This window comes from Guyanagaster necrorhizus, assembly GCF_019112545.1.
Source record: "Guyanagaster necrorhizus MCA 3950 unplaced genomic scaffold BT62scaffold_41, whole genome shotgun sequence".
NCBI lineage: Eukaryota > Fungi > Basidiomycota > Agaricomycetes > Agaricales > Physalacriaceae > Guyanagaster > Guyanagaster necrorhizus.
Genome location: NW_025064920.1, coordinates 147,174 through 166,143, shown reverse-complemented (window position 1 = coordinate 166,143; position 18,970 = coordinate 147,174). Strand labels below are relative to the sequence as shown.

The following is an 18,970-nucleotide window of genomic DNA, read 5'->3' as shown; positions in this document are numbered from 1 at the left end:
GTTGCAAGACATGATGGTGATGAAGGAGAAGACACATCATAAAGAGTCCAGATGGAGGTTATGGTTTCTCCTTACTCCTATATCCTTCCACCTTTCCTTGTCACACAATCACTCTTAGTGAGCATTGGAAAATTCAATGTGCTGGCATTTCTTGACTGGTATGATTTGGGTTCTTTTCTATTACTACTGGGCACTTATGCAGAAGTACAGTTTCTATGATTCCCTCAATGGCAGCTGCAAGCTCCCAGTCACAAATCATGACAGTCCCACTGCCCTAAATGGTTTCCATCAAGGCAAAGGAATCTTTTGCCTCTATCTGCATTTGTATTCTCTGCCACCTACAAGCAGGGATGACACTACATGCTTTTGGATGAACATCTGAATAGGATCAGGGTTTCTGGATGATGTATGGTGCACTGCAAAGTACCCTCTTTCATGTGGCCTAAATCTCACTGCAGTTTGCACTAAAGCTTACCCGTATTGATAAACACTCGCACACCATGAGGATCGAAGGCCAGGTGGGTGCACTGCCTCGACTAAATATGCCCATGAATCTCGTAGTGAATGCAGGCGACAATATGTGATGGCGGAATGCTTCCACCCTTGTCAGAACAGGTGTGTCACGTTTCTCTGCTCGGCAAGCATAACCTATGGAATCAATCCGAATTTTTCAGATGGTTTGTCTCTATGACTCGAGAGCAACAAGACAAAGGTTCGCGCCAGAAAGGATGGCAGACAAGCGAGAGGTCAGGGCTCTCACCGTTTTGACACAGAAACACTACAAGTTATACTAGATCTTCTTAAACATGCTTTCTCTGTACCGGCTGCCTCTGTAGGACAAAATAGACACCTGTCTTGTTATGTATTTTGACAACACTAAGTAAGGGCCCTTTGGCACAATTGTAACTACACTTATCAGTGACTTATGATCTCGGTTCAAATCCGAGAGGGTCCATCTTCTTCAATCCTACTATTTTCATGTGCAGGAAAACAAGATACGCTTCGATTTCCTGATTCATTATTTATATTAGCTCGGTCATTTTTTATGAAGACGGGTCAGTGGTCACGGAGAACGTAGTATGGACTTCGTCCCGGAAACTTTCTGTACCTCTCTCGACAAACGCCCAGCGACTTTTCGTCGTAATAGGCCCATAGGAAGCATGTCAAATCATTGTAGATCCGTAGGAGAGCGGACAGTGTTTTCTGTCGCAGTGCATATTTAATACGTAGAAGAGGGGTTGACAGCTTAGACTTCCAAGGGCCGGCAGCATCAGATAGTTGAAATGGCATTAATCTGCTACCAAATTAGTTGCCGACTACTCGTCTTATCTCGCGCCAAGTCGCTGATACTATGTACAAATTAAATTAACTGCTATTTTGAACACCGATGCAGCCAGAGCAAACGGCTCCGAAATGACTTCGGCGTCAAGTCATCTATAAATACCCTTGAATTAGCCTGCGAGGCTCCCATTACTTATCTCCTTGTTCTTCGTTGATAAATAATCTGTCGTTTTACATAAATCGCTTGCAACTGCGTGGCCGTTATTCTTTCGGGAAAACTCACTGTACGTCTGCCCCTGTCGAACCAATATGCCATCGTATCGGCCTTCGCAAATTTTGCTGTCCACAAAGGGCCCGGTTGTAAGGAACGAGGCCATTTCATTGTGGTTAACATTTTCTTCTTATATTAATTAAAGTATATGGCAAGAGGTTCATTTCACAGGGTCAAAAATCACGGCATTGAATGACAAGGGGGGCATCTCTGTCACAATGTCTGAATCTTCGAAGTCATCACTACAGTTCCCAAGCTATGAAGGCCCTTCCTGATGAAGGTTCAACATTATGAGGCGTCTCACATCTCGGCGATCTCGCCCCACCTCTCCAGAAACTGGTCTTGTTTGTGCCTATTTAATAATTTTTCGGAAAGTTGATGATACAGGATACGTAAAGGACAACTTGAAAAAGGTGGCGATCTCTCCACTTCCCCAATCAGAACTATTGACATCTATATGTTGGATCATACTTCACATGAATGATTGCACCACCGGCACCCCTTTCATCATCTTCCTCATTATCCACTGAAGCGACTTCCTGAACGCCTCGTAGCGCTTCTCCCCCACAGCCAGATTAGCCACCCACAACTGTCCTCATACATCAGTGCCTTCCTCTCATCGTTTTGGTGCATATCCGTGTTGTACAACTGGTGAAGCGTCTTATAGTAGTACTCTTGTGATCCTTGTAACCCTTCCTCTTGGATCCTCGCAACAGTCTGCACTGCAGGATCGATCCAGACGTCCAGACGCGCTCCCGGCTCTCGTCACGGTATCATCGGAGTTCTACATCGGAGCGGTCATGCAAAGACGGTTGAAGACGGCAGCGCGGATAGGATCGCTTTTGGTATGGTTGAGGCAGGTGCACTTGATGCCGTAGGGCAAGAGGTTTTCCGCGTGCTCCACGGTTGGCAGCAGAATTCCGGTGTAATTGGTGAAAATCTCTTCGCCTTCTTCGATGACTCGAACTGGGCGAAGTTCCATAGAAAAGGAAGATATGTAAAATTTCTGGTGGGTGTCCGGTTCACAGCTAGATGGTCATGACGACGTTAGTGCCAGGGCAGTCGAACGAGGAAAAGCCTCTAACCTGTGTTTTACCCTGGAAAGATTTTTGTAGATGCTAATATACCGGCCAATTTTGTCCTTCGTGGAAGGAAGTTATTCCAGCGCTGGATCGTGGCAACAGCAAACGAGATGGAGATGTCGTAATATCTCGGAGCTGTCGGGCACCAAGGTGTTTGGCTTGGACCCTAAGGATAACATCAGTCCTGAGCGTAGGGTTGCCTGAATATCATAGGTAAGAATAGGTAAGACTCGACGGGTGCTGGCTCCACCTATCCACATCCAAGTATCGGTTAACAGGGCGACACGGCGACACCACTGATAGTACTATGAAGGGGGAATAGCCCCTCCAACTGTGGACTCGTTGCTCAAGAACCAGTGGCAGTCCAGTGGGTGCAGGATGAGGATACGCATCGTAAAGTCGTAAAGATGGCCCAGGCTCTGCGATAGTGTGCGAGGCAGGTATCGAATCCGGATCTGCGCCTACCCTCATCCAGGTCATGCCAACCCTTCGCGGCATTTGGTCATCATCCGGAATTTCCGCCCTCCAGCCCATCTTCGTCCGAGCTTCGGTGCATCTGCGAGTCTGACAATTCAGGGCTTTGTTCGAGGGTGATATATGCGGTGGCCAAGTATTCCTTGAAAAAAGGCCGAAAAGTCGTGCGTTGAAAGCATTTCGGGCTTTGTAGACAGCCCTGTGAATAGCTAAGATTAAATGCTTGAGCAAGGACGAAGCAAGCAGCTACTCACTCCGGCGACCCTGAGGGAAAGTAAACGGCTCATTGGCCTCCTTCAAGGCCTCTTTGTACAACTCCCGACTCTTCGCAGCCATGTTTTTTGCCCGGTTAGCCCACGCCTCCTTTGGAGGCTTGAAAAAAGCCTTGCGAGTTACATCAGCATGAAAGCTGGCATCTGGGCACGGCGCTTCGCAGTCCCAACATTTGCAGTCTACCTATGCCTCTTCAACTTGTGCTTCCAGGGCATGTGAGTGATCTTGTTGCATCCACGGTTTCATGGGATCAGTTAACCATGAGGGTATCATACCCCACCTTCATCCACTCCTGATAGACCTTGCTCGCTGTCATCAGTGAGTGGTGCTTAAGACCGACAAATTTGGATAGCAGAGCCTTGTAGAGGTCGTGTGAATAGGATTTGCTTATCGTCTTGCGAACATGATGTAGACGCTCTTGTTATAGAGGAAGACAAGCACAAAACACAGAATTGCATGGAGGTAACGCGGCCTAACGTCGAGGCAACAGGCAGTTGCCAGATATACGGGTCACTGTAGAAAACTATCGGTGCAATTTGTTGTCGGGGGGTGAAAGGCCGGCAAAGTATTCAAGGACGTACCGGACTTGAGCTCCCCCACTAGCCGCTATGAACCTGTTACCCACTTCCGACGATTGCGAGTCAGACAATGAAGCTTATATGCGCAGAACATGATGCTACCGGGTAACGGCAATATGTCGAGACGAATGTTGGAAAAAAATCAGCCGGGAACGGGGCTCGAATAGACAACCGTCGCGATGGCTGTTTGCATAGGTCGGCGTTGAATAGACGTACCTTGCAGTCTCTCAGCGCATTGCATTGATGGTAAAAATAAGGGTAGGTTCGTAAGGTACGTTCGTAATACAAACTCGGACTGGTAGCCAGAACCGGCTAGGCCGGCCCGGTCGCGATACTTAAAACGTTTTACTCATCCCCCCCTTTTTGCTTCACTAGGAGTGCATAGGCTCAAAGCTGTTCGTCTCTGCCTCAATAAAGGGGTCCAGGGATTTTCAATATAATACCATTTGGCTCTTTTCATAGCCTGACTGAGAAATCGGGGACATGGAAAGTACTGTTCACTTCTAGCGAAAATCTGCAATGACTCGCTAGTAGCCACTTTTTTCTTACTAGGCTCTGCCAGTCCTTCTTGGAGACCTTATGATGTTTCAGGCGAAACCTGAGAAAGGACGCTAGTTCTTGTCCCTGTCAATATCCAATGACCCCGGTCTTCGGATGCAGTTACCCTAGACAGTTCAAATGTTCACAGCTGTTGCTTTAGTGTGAGCTTTAGTCGACTTCCAATACATCGACTTCTCAAGCAAGCTGCACAAACATGTCTTCATACAATTATCTTCTGGAACCTGAAATGATATTCTCACAGACCTGCCAAGCCATTCCTCCATTCCTTCATTCCTTGATAGAAGATATCATGATGGGCTTAAGAAGCGGACGGTTTGATTCTAGCCTTGCTGAATATTAGATTCCGGAATGATCATCAAATCGAAAGCGAAACATACTACGGACTCGTACTACTCGCCACGGTCCAAATATTTCTGCTCGTTCGAAAATTCAGTACGACCTTCGTGATTAACAAGCGCCTCTTTTAGTGCTTCCCCGCATCATATTTACGTTTTACTTTCATTTCGGCACATGTACAAACATCACCACTAAAACGTAAGAGGCGTCTGTACAAAGTTCTCGTGCACATTGCACGCTGAGCTCACCGCTTCTCCTTGGAACAGATTTAACCTCCCTTCCTGCCTTCTACGAACGGCCATCTAGATCACCCCTAGCGGGTATCTAACAGTGACACCCATCCGCACACTTGATGAAACGTGGAAGATGTCGAGACCACAATGCGAAGCCGATTCGATCATTCCTTTTTGTATGGTGTGCGAGACGAACAGTCATTCTCATCCCCGGTGTCCCACACAATCATGCCGTTAACCTGCGGCTGCATTCCATTCAACAGATGTAGCTAATGGAAGGAAGATGAGGATGTAAGGTACTTTCAAGGGAAGATAGCTACAAGAAGTAATCGGGAGATATACGTGGAATAAGATAGTCTGTCGAATGATACTGGTGTACAGAATGAGTGAATGATAACAATACAAGTCTTGAAAGCAAAGATGATTGGTCCGTGAAAGACAATTGTCCTGATGCATGAATATGGATGGTTAACTGTTTTTAGATGTCGTTGCGTTTGACTATGGTCATCAAGCCCGGTACGCCCTTCGCGGACTCGAGTGAGACAGGTCTGTGAGGGTCCGGATGTGATGAACGTGCAGCAGAGGCAAAATAGTGTATCTAGGAGGAAACAGTCAATTCACTAACATATTCAACGATGGCGGAAGACATACTTGGACTTTGAATGTCCCATTTGGCCGATTCTTCGGTTCGCGTATTGTGCACGTCCACCTGAGATTCTGTTAAGCGACGCGAATCAAGCCGTGTATACGGCGAACGCACCTCTCATCGACAAGCACGTTGCCGCCTATATGCTCTGCGGTCTCGAGCAGAACGCCCCGCGACGCGCGCAGGAGCAACTTGACATTGACAGCGCCGAGGCAGATAAACGTATCCGTCACCTCCATAGGCTCTCGTTTCTGGCACCCCATCCCTTCCTCCACACCAGGATGCGACTGCGGCGCAACCCCAGAAGAGGACTCTATGCAGTGTACCGGAGAGTTCCGCCGCATCTTGACAAGGAAGTTCGCGACCTTTGCAACAGATGCTGGTCGGGGTGCCGATGGTGGTGTAGGAGATGGTGGCTCGGTGTTGCTGGTGCGTAGGGAGAGGCTCATCATCGAAAAAAAAGGCAGGGGTGGAATTGAAGATAAAGGAAAGAAGGAAAGGTATATATATAAGACGCGTGAAATGATGCAACGTGTATTGCACGACTCCTTCAGGGTCACGGTTACTCCTTGTCTTAGGCGGTCGGAACCCTCTTCCGCCGCGATGACAGAATGACTCGGATCGATATCACCGTTCTCGTGCTATCAGACACCCATACTGAGCTGCCAGGACAGAAAGGGGATATTGTCAGGATTTCTCAAGATTTGTCGGATGAGTACAGTGTCCGACAAAAACTCCGAGAAGCAAGGTTCAATCTCAGCGATCCTTGAGGCGAACTTCCCGCGATGAGGGTCTCACAATCAGCACTGCGGACGAGGGAACATTGTGACTTAGCATGGCTTCGACTTCCCGTGGTGACTCTGGAATTCAATGGTGAGAGATCTGCGCAGTAAAGCGCAGGGATGATCATGACCAGCGGTACACGTTCACCTTCCTCACAACTCCTGTCGCGCTAATTTAAATTGAAAACGAGGATCGTGGAGCCAAATAATAGGTGGACACCGCAGCCCCTCTCCCATTCCCCGAGCCACGGCACCATAATCACATTACGAACTAGCATATGTTCGTCCGTCAATAGTGGAAATGAATGCGGAGGACGGAGGTCGTATGACCATTCGGCCCAATATTTACGGCGAAGATGGGTTGATTTTTGGGCCGCACTATCCGTGATCGCCTTGACTGGCCGCTGAGCATTATGATAAATGATTAACTAGAGGGGCTGATGAGCGAAACGTACAGGTGAGAAACCTACAAGCGAAAAACCCGTCCTTGAATACCATTTGCTCAGTCGGACCGGAGGAGCCTAATAGCAGGCTTATAGTTCCCGAAGGTTGATAAACATCGACAATTGCCTCCACAAGAGCAAGTTATTGTCTCACGAAGCGGAAGGCACTTATCATGGTTCTACGCCAATAAGTGGAGTTTGGATGACGTACCGGCGTCCACGATAGATCATGTTGATCCGCTATGCATGGACGCCAAGATCTTGACGTTGCTTGTAGATTCCCAGGCACTAATCGTAGACCAAGAGCGACACCAATACAATGTACACTCCATACCTGACTCGCAAAGCAAAAGATGCGCCGATAAAAATGAATGGGGCCCAGTGCAAACGATGAACAAACTCGTCTCCACGGAACACATAAAGGGACTTGTCGCTATCGGGTAAAGAACACTACCGTATCCCTCGTTGAGAACCAAAGTGGCCTGAGAAGTGAATAATCGAGGCGCCGTTCCTAGGGAATCCGAAAAACGTACTATATCCGTTCAATCGCCGACGCCACAGGACGTAGTAGAACGATCTTGGTACGTCTAGTACTTGCTTCCACAAAGGAAGTCTAGTGATTGGGGAACTAAGCAACAGAGGAGTTGGCCGGGAGGAAGTGCGGGACAGAGGAGCCGGTCCAATATCCTGTGCTACGACTGGTCGAATCGAGGGCCCCCTGCGCACATCGCAACCTCGTCGACATTCGAGACTCTGTCGTCGTAGATAGAATGTCGCAAACAACTATATCATTCTCCAAGTGTCCAGTCTGAAACCCATGATTCGGGCCTTGTCTTTGGAAAACTGCGCCCTTGCTTGATTTTGACGCAGCCTAGACGCAGGTTATAGAGCTTGGAGCAGCGGGGATCGTGGCGTGGAGAGGTTACGGAGGCCGGGATATTCGGAGGTGGGTGAATAGATCGATATGCGCCGGAGGAGCTCGTGAATGCTAACATCCTCCAGACTAGGACAGTGGAGATTCTGCAGTTGGACACGAAAAAGCTGATGAAAAACACAAGAGGTATAAGTGTTCTGGTTGGTGACGTCAATCCGTGAGGTTCAACATATAGGAGCCCAGCACTCAAACCCTTGCTGCATTGAGTCCCATGGCGTGGTTTTGACCAAATGGTTGGTGAGTCGATAGATGTCGAGCTAAAACTCGGTCTGTGTTTCGTGCAGAGAGCGCGCTAAACAGAAAATATGAGAAGTCAAGGTCTTTTTCAGGATTGGAATGCGGATATATGCTACCTTGCGGTGAAGACTCTGAGACGCCAGGACAGGAATCACATCTATCGAAGGAGATATCATCTCTTTTGGCTGCCACGACTCGCGTATACTGGCGTTTATACGTTTGATAATCTCCAGAATACACAGCGTACAGCAGACGAATGGAGAAGTCCGCCTCCGCAGCCTTCTCCTTGCGTCTGCACATTGGGATGCTGAACATCGTGGGTAGTCAATTCGGTCCGCATAGGTAGAAGACATCTTGATAATGAAAAGTACGCCCCTTTTCCAAATTCGCTTCCCCTACAACACAAGGGCCGTTTCTGATGACTTCCTGTAGCCAAAATGCACTGAAGACAAGGAGATATGAGATGAAATGCTGCCAATCATCAGCTAAAGGTTAACTCGCACGTATCCAATTTCCCAGAGGCCTCAACTAAACGTGGGTAATAAAATTTACAGGACCGTATAAGATCTTTTCCTTGGGAGCAAAATAATAGGCCAGTGGTGAAAATTTAAGGAAGGAAGTGGTGCGAAACAACAAGTGAGCGACGCGAGCTTGACTCAGGCTCCGAGTCCGAAGCGCGTCAATGGCACGTGATCTGAGATATCACGGAGGAATTATTTATGTCAAAATTCGAAACTAATAGTTAATTTCACTTGTCTCCGGCCGAAGGACATCTGGCAACCTACCACTTCCACGTCTACTCATTTTCACCCTGTTACCTTACCCATGCTTTCTCACTCTTGACGTATCGCAAAAAAATATCTCCTGGGCATCCCTAAACGACGTTGGACGTAAATTTTTAACACCTGTACGTCAGACTCGACTTTTGGCGTTTTCATCTCCTTACCTGTCTCCTTTTTCTAATAAAATTCAGCTCTCTTGTGCACAATGTCAAACATTGAGCTGAACCGACTGCGGTCGAGTCCACGCCCAGACTCTGGTTTTCTGACCGAAGAGCCCCACGACATACACGATATATTCACCCACTCCAACGCGTCTATATACCCAACGTCGGACAACATACGTCCACCATGGAAGCGTGACCTGCATGCCCTGCTCGAACAACCGACGTCATCAGCGGGGGCGTTCCTCATACACATCCTCATGACGTTCTTGATCGTTCTGTCGGCAATCGTAACGGTGATGGAAACCGTCCCGGCGTTTCACTCCATATCAACACGGTTCTGGTTTGGCTTTGAGACGAGTTTGGTAGCATTGTTCACGGTGGAATATGTTGCGCGGTGTATAGCATGGAGTGGTTCATGGATGAGTTTGCTGAGGTGGATGGTATGTGAGTGCAATGCGTTTCTGCATCGTCATGGTTTCGCTCATGGGGATCCCAGCTTTCTACGGGATAATAGATTTGTTGTCAGTATTGCCTTATTATATAGAGATTATGCTACGACAAGACACGGTGAGCATTTATCCGTTTGAACACCATCTGCAGGCAGCTAACAGCACTAGTAGAGCGTCTTCTTTAGGTTCTCCATTCTCCGCATGTTCAGACTTCTTCGGGTTTTTAGACCTTTCAAGTACAACAATACTATCCTTCTGTGCGTCATATCAACCCCCGAAGACCAAAGGCTAATTCTTATACAGAACCATCGAAGTGATGTTCCTCTCGGTCCGGAGATCCCAGCACGCGCTGTTGGCAATTGGGTTCTTTGTGATCATGCTAATGACCATCTTCAGCACTCTTCTGTGAGCCCAGAAATATTCTTTTACTATCGCTGTATTGATATCATCAAAGGTACTTTATCGAACGTGGTACCTGGGATGACACACTAGAGACTTTCGTCAACTCTGACGGTGACCCCACGCAATTCGCATCTATACCTGCAGCAGCCTGGTTCGTCATCGTAACAATATCCACAGTCGGGTATGGCGAAATCACCCCTCGCTCCTTCCTCGGTCGTCTCGTCACACTGCCTTTACTCCTCTTCGGCTTGCTCCTCATCGCCCTCCCCAGCTTTGTTCTGGGACGAGAGTTCAGTCTCGTCTGGGAAAAGATGACTGAGAACCAGCGTCAGCCAATTGACGAACTGGATATCGCTGACTCGCCGACGCTGACGAGGCCGCTGTTTAGTGCAGGCAGTACGTCGAGCAGGCCGAAGAAAACAGACTTGTCAAACAGGAAGTTGGCCCAAAATCAGACGGAGTTGAGCAGGCAGATCGAGCGCCTGAGTGCGACCGTGGAGGCGCAGGGTGCGATGATCCAGCGGTTATTGCAGGTGATGGACAAGGGCAAGCAAAGGGAGCAGTGATGGAAGCGACTAGGACTAGAACGCACTTGTGATGATATCCGGATTTGCTATATCATTTTTATCTGAGACGGAGTAACGGTTTATGAGCTGGTCGAGCTTCTCGTTTGCTAACATGTGAGAATCCAGGAAATAATTAATTCTTAACCAACCTTTGCATGATGGGAGTGGCGTTTTGTAACGGAAGTGAGAAGTCAATCAGCTCTTAAATTTGATTGCTAATCATGTTTTCTTAGTGTGGGTGTATACCAGGTACATACGCAATCATATCTTCATACCCAGAAGTACCCTCTCGGTCAGACAATGCATCGATTTATTGGTTGAAAGCCATCGCTGGTCTCTAATACTCTATGCAGCATGACCTCCATATTGAACAATGCAAATATAGAAAAGAGTTGGATATATGAGTTTCTCCCAAAGCTCTGGGGCGGACATTGTACCATCCCTTCATATCAAGGATCAAATACATTTGGGTCAGCCTTACCGACATCTACATAGCGGTCGGGTGAAGTTCGTGACCGCCTCGAGATGTTGGGGTGTTAACCGCGTTGCTCCCACGAGAATGCTCAAGTAACTTCTTGGTCTACAGCCTTTCCTGTAATAGAAGACAATCGATAAGCGCTAGGCGCTTACCGTGCTCATACATAAAACGTTGACGGAGGAATGAGCATCGTGCTTCCACCCACCGACTGTCCACGTTTGAAATTCGACATCGAGCCTCTCTCTACCAGGATCAACAAGGATCTGTCGTAATGTCTACTCTTGATCAGTATGGTCGTTCCAGGAATGCCACCTCCCACACCTATCCTGACTACGGAACCATAGAAGTTGGCCCAGGTCAGCGCCGTCGTCGAACTCCCGTATCATTAAAACTTAAAACTCACAATCGGCTACCAGGTTACTCCCAGGCGGCTAATAACAGAGCACCCTACTACGCAAGTCAGAGCATCGAGATCCTCGGCAAGACCGTCGGATTCCTGATCATCCTCCCATTCACTCTTATCTGTGTCGCCATACTCGCCGGAATCTTCAGCGCCACCAGCGCCGCCTGGATCGTCACCGGCCACTGGTTCCTGCTTCACCTCAACACCGCCCCAAGCCCTTATTCCGAAGCTAGCCTGTGGTCAACGTTCCTGGTTGGATTCTGGGGATCCATGGCTACGTTTCTTCCGTTTTGCGTGGTAGACGCTTCGATTCACGCCTGTTTTTGGTGTGCTTGGGGTGGAGCGGCCATGGTTTGGGCTTTCCTCAACTTTGTATTGGTCGGTTGCAAAGTCGGATTGGATTGCGTGGCTGGGGTGCCTCTTGTGGGGCACTACTTTGGTATAGAGACACTCGGGCTCGAGTATGTCGTACTTGCCGCGTATACTGGAGAGACAGTCATGCTCTTTGTGATGGTGGGGATACTTTGCATGTCCGTCGCAAGCTAGATGTTTAATTGTACAGGCCCTAAAGTACTAAGTGTATTATGTTGAAATCCCAGTATTGCGTAGTAATAGTGCTTGCCTGGAGCATGACGCCTCGACGGGAAAGAACTTTAGATTGTTGTTGGATCAAATTTCCTGTCTCAGAATGTCCTAAAGCTAATCTAAAATGTTCCAAACCTAATGTCCTCATTATCTCCTCATCAAATGCCCCAAACCCTTTGAGAAAATGACCTTGAACCACCTCCTAACTAGCTTGCCTTAGGAATCCAACCGTCTCTCTTTAAAATGGTCCAAACAGTTTATACCTTCTATTTTACTAGTTGAGCTAACTGGTGGTCAGACTTCCTGTTTAGGACTCACGTGGTGTGTTCCGAATATTCACCCACTCACTTTTCCTGTCACGATCTTCCTATCTTTCTTCATTGATCATGGACCACGAAGGCGGAAATTCTTCTACCAAACACTCGCACTCTGACAATGACATTTCCTTTCCTCCCAGCAAAAAAATGTTCCTCTCCCCCTTTACTTCTCGATGAACGACTCACCCCAGAGGAGGTCCAAAGTGTTGTCGATCTTTATCTAGAACCTATGATACGCAATGGCCTTGAAAACCTCTTGCAGATGGAGTACGATCCTGTCGACAGATTAAGATTGGGGTTCCTAGCGCTGTTTGCAGGAGAATTGCTGAGAGGCGCAGCCAGTCACTTTGGGAAGGCAGAGATAGATATCCCGAAAGTCACCACCGAGCACCTCCGCCGTCTTCTAGCGAGTGACAAGGAATTTTTCGACATCGTCCTGGATGCTTTACGTAAGTTGTTCCATCATGAAAGTACGCGCCAGAGTGTCCGTAACCTTTTCAGACCTTGGTAAATATATCTACCGGCCAATCACCTGCAAAGCTGACTCGGGATCATCTCATAGGTGCTATCCGGCTACCCCAGACCACGGGTGTACTTACGAGTAGTACGTCCAACTTGATTTCCATTCGTTGTTTTACTATTCCTATCAATATCAGAGAGACAGACAGTTCTAGTGGTGGAGCTCGTACGTCCTTGTTCCATAAATCATATCGTTCTATCTGACTTGGCCACAGCATATCTGGATCCAGACGCCGAACTTCGCAACTACTTGATTTCTCCTGGCGGACCTCTCCATATTCGATACCTATGTTTCTTGTGCACTCTTTTCGACGAGGTTAGGAAAGTACTGAAGACCCTCCCAGGAAACGGAACAGGAAAGGATACAGCACTTCTCTGGCGAACGCAGAATCTAATAATCGTAGGAATCTGTACCATGATGTCATTGAACGGGCTCGAGAAGTGACATCTGCCTGTCAGTTAACCTTATCATGCAGGACGCTCATGTTCTGGTAGTCGGAAGTCAAGCGCGCCTCCTCTCAGTCAGCGCCTTCCATTGAGCGGAAGAACCTTGTCGAAGTAACAAAGGAGTCCTACCAGAATCTGATCAACATCCTCGACTCCAACATGAAGTTGAAGCTATTGATGTATATCGACGAGGCTCATACTCTGGCATTCAAGGATCCCGGCAATCAAAATAACTATGACTCTGTGCTCAGCGATGGCTGATCTTGGTGGTTCCAACCATTTTATCATCTTCATGTCGACTACTGGGGTGCTGAGCCTGCTCGACCGACCCAAGTCCGACCAATCATTAGCCCGGGCAGTCAGCATCATAATCAAGTCACCTGCACCCTTCACCATTCTCCCCTTTGATGTCTATGCAAAATTTCGATACAACGATCCCGGATTGACGTTTGAACACATACAGAGCATCGAACATCTTGCTTGCTTTGGGTGGCCCATGTAGGTTTTGACGTCCTTCTAACCTTCATTGCACTGATTTAATATTTTAGGTGGCATGCAATACTTGATACTGGCGCCGACGAACAATGGCTCATTTTTTTTTGGCTCTGTCCAAATTGACACGTAAAGATTGCGCAGAGACTCCTCAGTTCGCGATTCATCAGGGTATTCCCGTGAATGAGACGTCTAAAAGGGACGCCTCGAATGAAGAGCCTGATTTGTTCAAAACGGTCCTTGCGGATGTCAGAGTTATGATTGTATGATTGAATATGAGCCTCGCTGAGAGAAGGCTCGTCATCTGCAAGAGGAGATGTTGAAGGGTCACATGCGGGTGGCGTTTTCCGTGCCGGACCATAAAGAGTATATGAGATCCAGACATCCCTCGGAACCTCATCTGCTTCCTTCTTGAGGAAAATCTGATTGGCAAGGGTGAACGGGGCGAACTCGTTGGCCGGCTTCTTCTTACGTTGGGATGCGGCAATACATCAGTTAATGTTGGATAAGAAAAATCTTTCGATGCCAATTGCTCAAGATAATAAGCAGGCTATCTGTTCTCGACCTGTGCTTCTGTTGGACTTCTTGGTTGCCCTTCTACAGCCTGATAGTCGCGTTGGAGGAGAGACTTTTGAAGAGGCGTTCAAAGACGGATACGTGTGCTTCACCTACTTTGGATGTGCTGGATCTCCTGATGCCATCAATTCTGGCTCAGCTTTTGCAGTGTTCATCCATGACATCGCATGGCAGTGCTCGTCTGGACATCCCATCATCGACATCTTCCTTCTTCTCATTGTCCCCAAAGACTTGGCTGCACATCGAGGCTTTAACGTCGACCAACTGCCGCTAGAGAAATTTCACCACTCAGGGATCTTTGTCTCAATCAAGGACAAGGTGAATGCCGAGAGGAAGAATTATACTATCAATGCAGAAACGCTTAGATTTTAAGTCAATCAGGACGAGGATGTTGATGTGCCTTATGTTGCCATCTTGATGCAACTTGGTATCATCGGGAAGCGTCCGAAGACACCAGCACCTCTAGAACCATCCACGACACCGACGGATCGAGGATCATCGACTGAAACAACAGACACCCCGTCGAGAGTCACTTCCCACCCTAAGAGTCAGCCCGAGAGGAAGGCCAAAAAGGCTAGCGAGGCACACCCCCGGTATACGATCGTAATATCTGGTTGTTCACCCTCAGTCTACAAAGTAATCAAGGAGGACGAAAAGTTCAAATACGCTAGGATGCTAGCTTCCAGGGGGATAATCTACGATCTCTTCGTCTTCTCAAAAATATGAAGCCGTTTTTGAGCCTTGGTCCAGAGTACTCTGATTGGGCTCCTGGTCTCCCCGGTGTTGGCGTCGCCCAGAACCTAGAGATGCATTTGACACTAGAGATCACGTATGGTGATAAGGCGGTGATTATTGAAGGACCTTACGCTGATGATTTGGATACTGGGCTAGATCCTAATTAGTTATGCTTTGCACCGTTCCTCTGTGTCTTATGCTATTGTGTTAACCGGCTGCGACATGGGCAATCCTAGCATTCTTGAACAATGTATGATACCTTGCCGTAAATTAAACGGCAGCTGAGCCTTTCGTATTCGTGTTTGGATCAGACCCTTCTCCACCTCTGTCGCATAGTCACACTTTGGGATATCTTGTCGGCGGTCACCGATGGTCAGACATGTAGGCGATCGCAGTAGCGCTTGTGCTGCTCGTCGGCTGTTGTACGTTTTGGTAGGCCCAATTTGATACTTTTTCGTCGCGCCTTCTAACTCGCAATATAGGCATGCGATCGGGACGGCATAAGCCCCATCAAGGCAGTGACACTCCGTGGACTCCTTGCCTCATGTACTGCGTCGCAAAATATGTCCAAGATGAAAACGGCGATCAGTTTTGCTCATCAGAGGAAGCCTTTCTGAAATATTGGACGATTGCAGCGCTTGCAGAATTTTTCTTTGTTCTACTTCCATATACCACTCACAGGAACGATGAATTCGAACTCTTGTGCCATCCCGACGACAAGATTCAGTACGGTAAGGAAGATCTCACCGAAGAAGCACTCAGGAACACCGAGCGTAGAGGCCGGGGCCTCGTCATATAACGCGCTCTCTCCTCAATCACCACCTTACGGCCACCCAGCTTTACTGGGGAAGCCTCTGTACGCGTTTCATCAAAAGAGCTTCCGTGAAGAAAAACCTATGAGAAGAATGGTTGGACCAGTCGTTAGCCCGAAATGAAAGGGGGTGGCACATACTGGCCCCGAAATTTATTAATATTCCCTTCGGCGTACCATTCACTCGTAGGGAAAAGGCCTCGAATCATCCCTGCGAACACCCTGAGTACCCAATGGATGCGGATGCAGTACTTGACTCCAAACATATTATTGATGAAGTGCAAAACATCCTTCATTTATTTTCTCAGCACGAGGGAAACAGTCCTGTGACTCGGAGCATCTCTTCGGGACCGTCAAAGTTCCCATACATGTGTAGTGTCGAAGTCTTCCGAAAGCCCCCAACACGACATTTGCCATCAGGAAGAGCGTTCCTGGTTGTAAGACAAGTGCAAGACGCAGAAATTCAGAGCCAAAGGGCTTGCAACGGCGCCGAGCGTGGTATTGACGAAAGCTGCTTAGCGTCTGCCAAATTCAAGGCGTCAGAACATATAAGAAGTTAATAGCAAGTTCTCACCTTTGATTACGTTCAGAAAAAGCAATCGATTATCACTGCTTCCAAAGTAGGAACGAGATGCGATGCATCAAGAAATTATCTGACCAACACCGGTCAAACGTCGGTGCCTCACTAGAAGCTAAAGTTCACATGGGAGACAAGATTTTGATTGTGATGCGACATCTCGTTTCAGCCCGTTCCATACCAATATAAAACCACGTCTGGATACTATTGAGTACCGCGTCTTAATGTGACTCACCGGCAGCGAGAGTTGATGGATGGACTCGGACCGAAGTTCGGCAGAGACGCGTGCCTAACAACAATCACCACTCCGAGAAACAGGACGGCCATGGCTGACGATTGCTAGCAGTTCAAAGGATCAGGAAGAGCACGAGAAAGCGGGCAGTGTACCGAGCAGTTACTGAGCGGAGTCCTGGTCACAGTCGAGTAGAGAGAATACGATTATTTGTTTATTTATTTACATAATAAAAGATTTGATGAGCCATCGATGTTTGTGTTTGTTTGAACCTCGCTCCTCTGACTTTTGCGCCTTCCTTGGCATCCCCCATCCCGATTTCTCTGCTGTACCAGTACACGCTGTTCTGTACTACTTCAGTCCTCTTTTTTACTTAGATTTCCATTCACTTTAATCCTTCATGTGAGTGGTCTTCCCCCGAATTTGCGCCATTTTTCCTCCCCAAATGCCGGGGAAAGTGCTGACATGTCCTGCCTATAGCATGACCGCGCCTTCAAATTCGTCTGCTCACCGCAACGTCGTTCCTTCTGAGGTTGGATGGCAGTTCGTTCCCCAGTACTACACCTTTGTCAACAAGCAGCCCGATCGTTTGCACTGTTTTTATACTAAAAAATCTACTTTTATTCACGGGACTGAGGGGGAGGATGGAAAGCCTTGTCATGGTCAACAGGTGCGTAATGTCTATTCCTTTGCGTTTTTGCTTCTCCAAGCTCAATTTTTCCTCAGGAAATTCACGCGAAAATAACTAGTATCGGGTTCCAGGACTGTAAAGTCTTTATCCACTCCGTCGACGCTCAATCTTCCGCCGACGGTGGTATCATCATCCAGGTTATCGGTGAAATGTCCAACCATAATGATCCGTGGCGGAAATTCGCCCAAACTTTTTTCCTGGCCGAGCAGCCAAATGGGTACTTTGTTCTCAACGATATCTTCCGTTTCCTCAAGGAAGAGACCGTTGAGAGCGATGAGGCGGAGGAGCCAGTTGAGACCGTTGCGCCTATGGAACCCCAACCCGAGCCGGTACCTACTCCCGTCGAGGTTCCACGGGAGCGCACCCCGACTCCTCCGCCGCCCCCACCGGCGGAACCCGTCCCAGCAACACCGCCGCCTGTCGAGGAACCCCCAACCACGGTTGCTGACGTCCCAGAGCCTCCAGCGCGGATTCCTACACCTGAGCCGCCCAAGCCGCCCACTCCTGCCCCTCTGGCAGCGCCCCCCGCTCAGACAAACGGTATTCACCCACCTGAACCGGCAGTTTCTGCCCCTGCTCCTCCTCCTCCCGTCGTCGAGAAGGCCCCGTCGCCCAGGGCTCCTGCAGCCAAGACGTGGGCCAACCTCGCTGCGACCAACCCCAAGAAATGGGGCGCGGCTGTGGCCCAGGAGTCGAGGGGCACCACAGAAATCGTACCGTCTTCGACGCCAGGAAGTGGAACACAGACTCCCTCTGCCCCAGCTCCAGCAGCCAATGGACCTGTTCGCGCGTCTCATCCGGCGTACGTCGCGGCGCAGGCAGTGGCCACTGCCCATTGTTTCGTCAAGGTAGGATTCATCTCCAGACACTTTTCACGGCTTTCTCTCATCCCTTTCTAGGGTGTCACGGAGCCCGTCTCGCAGACCGCACTGACAGCGCAGCTCTCGCATTTCGGAACGATCAAGGAAATTGACATTGTGCGTTCCAAGGCTTGCGCGTTCGTCGAGTTCGTTGCTGTGGAGTCTGCTAAGCGGGCTATTATCGCTTCGTTGCCCGTGGCTCAGGGTGGTGGAGGTGGTGTTTGGGTTGAGGCTAGCGGTGAGGTTCCCGGGGTGCGAATCACTGTAGAGACGAAGAAGGAGCGGGGCGACAGGCCAGTCAGTCGTCCAAGAGGCGGAGCGCCGCAGGGCGAGACACGGGGAGGTGGAGGTGGCGGTGGCGGATTCCGGGGCGGTCGTGGTGGTGGTCGTGGAAGAGGTGCAGCTGCAGGAGGAAAGTAGTCGCGCTGGGTCAGCCTGCTCAACCTCTTCGCATCGAATTGCGGACTAAAAAAAAACAGTAAAAAGGAATAAAAAGTACTGATCTTCACAATCATCTTTGTTGCGCGCGTCTTATTTACTATATCGGTCCTTTTTACGGTCGTTGTTGTTTTTTGCACTTATTTTTTTTTTTCGCTTTTTGTTGTCCTCGCATTCTTACCATATACTCTCATCCACCCCCACCCGCACACTCTCCGTCATGCCCTCGCTACGCCCCATTCATGTAAGGTTTTCGTTATGCATACATATTGGATTCCTCTTTGATGTCCATGTATTCGTAGCACTTTCTCTTAC

General features: G+C 48.7%; 7 protein-coding genes across 7 annotated transcripts; 5 read left to right on the top strand and 2 right to left on the bottom strand.

Annotated features, from left to right (window-relative positions):
• Positions 1 to 2,273: 2,273 nt before the first annotated feature.
• On the top strand, positions 2,274 to 2,758 carry BT62DRAFT_552273 (uncharacterized protein). Its single transcript, XM_043181356.1, has 2 exons — positions 2,274 to 2,561; positions 2,615 to 2,758. The coding sequence occupies exons 1-2, from the start codon at positions 2,400 to 2,402 to the stop codon at positions 2,672 to 2,674; spliced, it is 222 nt and encodes a 73-aa protein (XP_043034648.1). The 5' UTR covers positions 2,274 to 2,399; the 3' UTR covers positions 2,675 to 2,758.
• A 42-nt stretch (positions 2,759 to 2,800) lies between these two features.
• On the bottom strand, positions 2,801 to 3,668 carry BT62DRAFT_552268 (uncharacterized protein). The gene is made up of 3 exons (XM_043181355.1): positions 3,662 to 3,668; positions 3,359 to 3,605; positions 2,801 to 3,307 (listed from the first exon to the last, which is right to left on the bottom strand). The coding sequence occupies exons 2-3, from the start codon at positions 3,442 to 3,444 to the stop codon at positions 2,842 to 2,844; spliced, it is 552 nt and encodes a 183-aa protein (XP_043034647.1). The 5' UTR covers positions 3,445 to 3,605; positions 3,662 to 3,668; the 3' UTR covers positions 2,801 to 2,841.
• A 1,899-nt stretch (positions 3,669 to 5,567) lies between these two features.
• BT62DRAFT_982901 (uncharacterized protein) lies at positions 5,568 to 6,079 on the bottom strand (the record flags this gene model as incomplete). The annotated part of the gene is made up of 3 exons (XM_043189726.1): positions 5,568 to 5,687; positions 5,741 to 5,798; positions 5,850 to 6,079. The coding sequence occupies 3 exons, from the start codon at positions 6,077 to 6,079 to the stop codon at positions 5,568 to 5,570; spliced, it is 408 nt and encodes a 135-aa protein (XP_043034646.1).
• A 3,039-nt stretch (positions 6,080 to 9,118) lies between these two features.
• Positions 9,119 to 10,494, top strand: BT62DRAFT_1011948 (voltage-gated potassium channel; the record flags this gene model as incomplete). The annotated part of the gene is made up of 5 exons (XM_043177845.1): positions 9,119 to 9,521; positions 9,574 to 9,644; positions 9,698 to 9,783; positions 9,830 to 9,931; positions 9,981 to 10,494. The coding sequence occupies 5 exons, from the start codon at positions 9,119 to 9,121 to the stop codon at positions 10,492 to 10,494; spliced, it is 1,176 nt and encodes a 391-aa protein (XP_043034645.1).
• Positions 10,495 to 11,072: 578 nt separating this feature from the next.
• Positions 11,073 to 11,940, top strand: BT62DRAFT_937383 (uncharacterized protein). Its single transcript, XM_043187314.1, has 2 exons — positions 11,073 to 11,328; positions 11,389 to 11,940. Exons 1-2 carry the CDS (start codon positions 11,244 to 11,246, stop codon positions 11,919 to 11,921), a joined length of 618 nt encoding a protein of 205 aa, XP_043034644.1. The 5' UTR covers positions 11,073 to 11,243; the 3' UTR covers positions 11,922 to 11,940.
• Positions 11,941 to 13,535: 1,595 nt separating this feature from the next.
• BT62DRAFT_1011944 (uncharacterized protein) lies at positions 13,536 to 16,835 on the top strand (the record flags this gene model as incomplete). The annotated part of the gene is made up of 12 exons (XM_043177844.1): positions 13,536 to 13,741; positions 14,170 to 14,629; positions 14,693 to 14,947; positions 14,983 to 15,140; positions 15,214 to 15,296; positions 15,358 to 15,381; positions 15,432 to 15,478; positions 15,529 to 15,634; positions 15,682 to 15,777; positions 15,809 to 15,902; positions 16,048 to 16,395; positions 16,781 to 16,835. 12 exons carry the CDS (start codon positions 13,536 to 13,538, stop codon positions 16,833 to 16,835), a joined length of 1,932 nt encoding a protein of 643 aa, XP_043034643.1.
• A 102-nt stretch (positions 16,836 to 16,937) lies between these two features.
• Positions 16,938 to 18,935, top strand: BT62DRAFT_937381 (uncharacterized protein). Its single transcript, XM_043187313.1, has 4 exons — positions 16,938 to 17,068; positions 17,147 to 17,336; positions 17,393 to 18,205; positions 18,257 to 18,935. Exons 2-4 carry the CDS (start codon positions 17,148 to 17,150, stop codon positions 18,635 to 18,637), a joined length of 1,383 nt encoding a protein of 460 aa, XP_043034642.1. The 5' UTR covers positions 16,938 to 17,068; position 17,147; the 3' UTR covers positions 18,638 to 18,935.
• Positions 18,936 to 18,970: the final 35 nt, after the last annotated feature.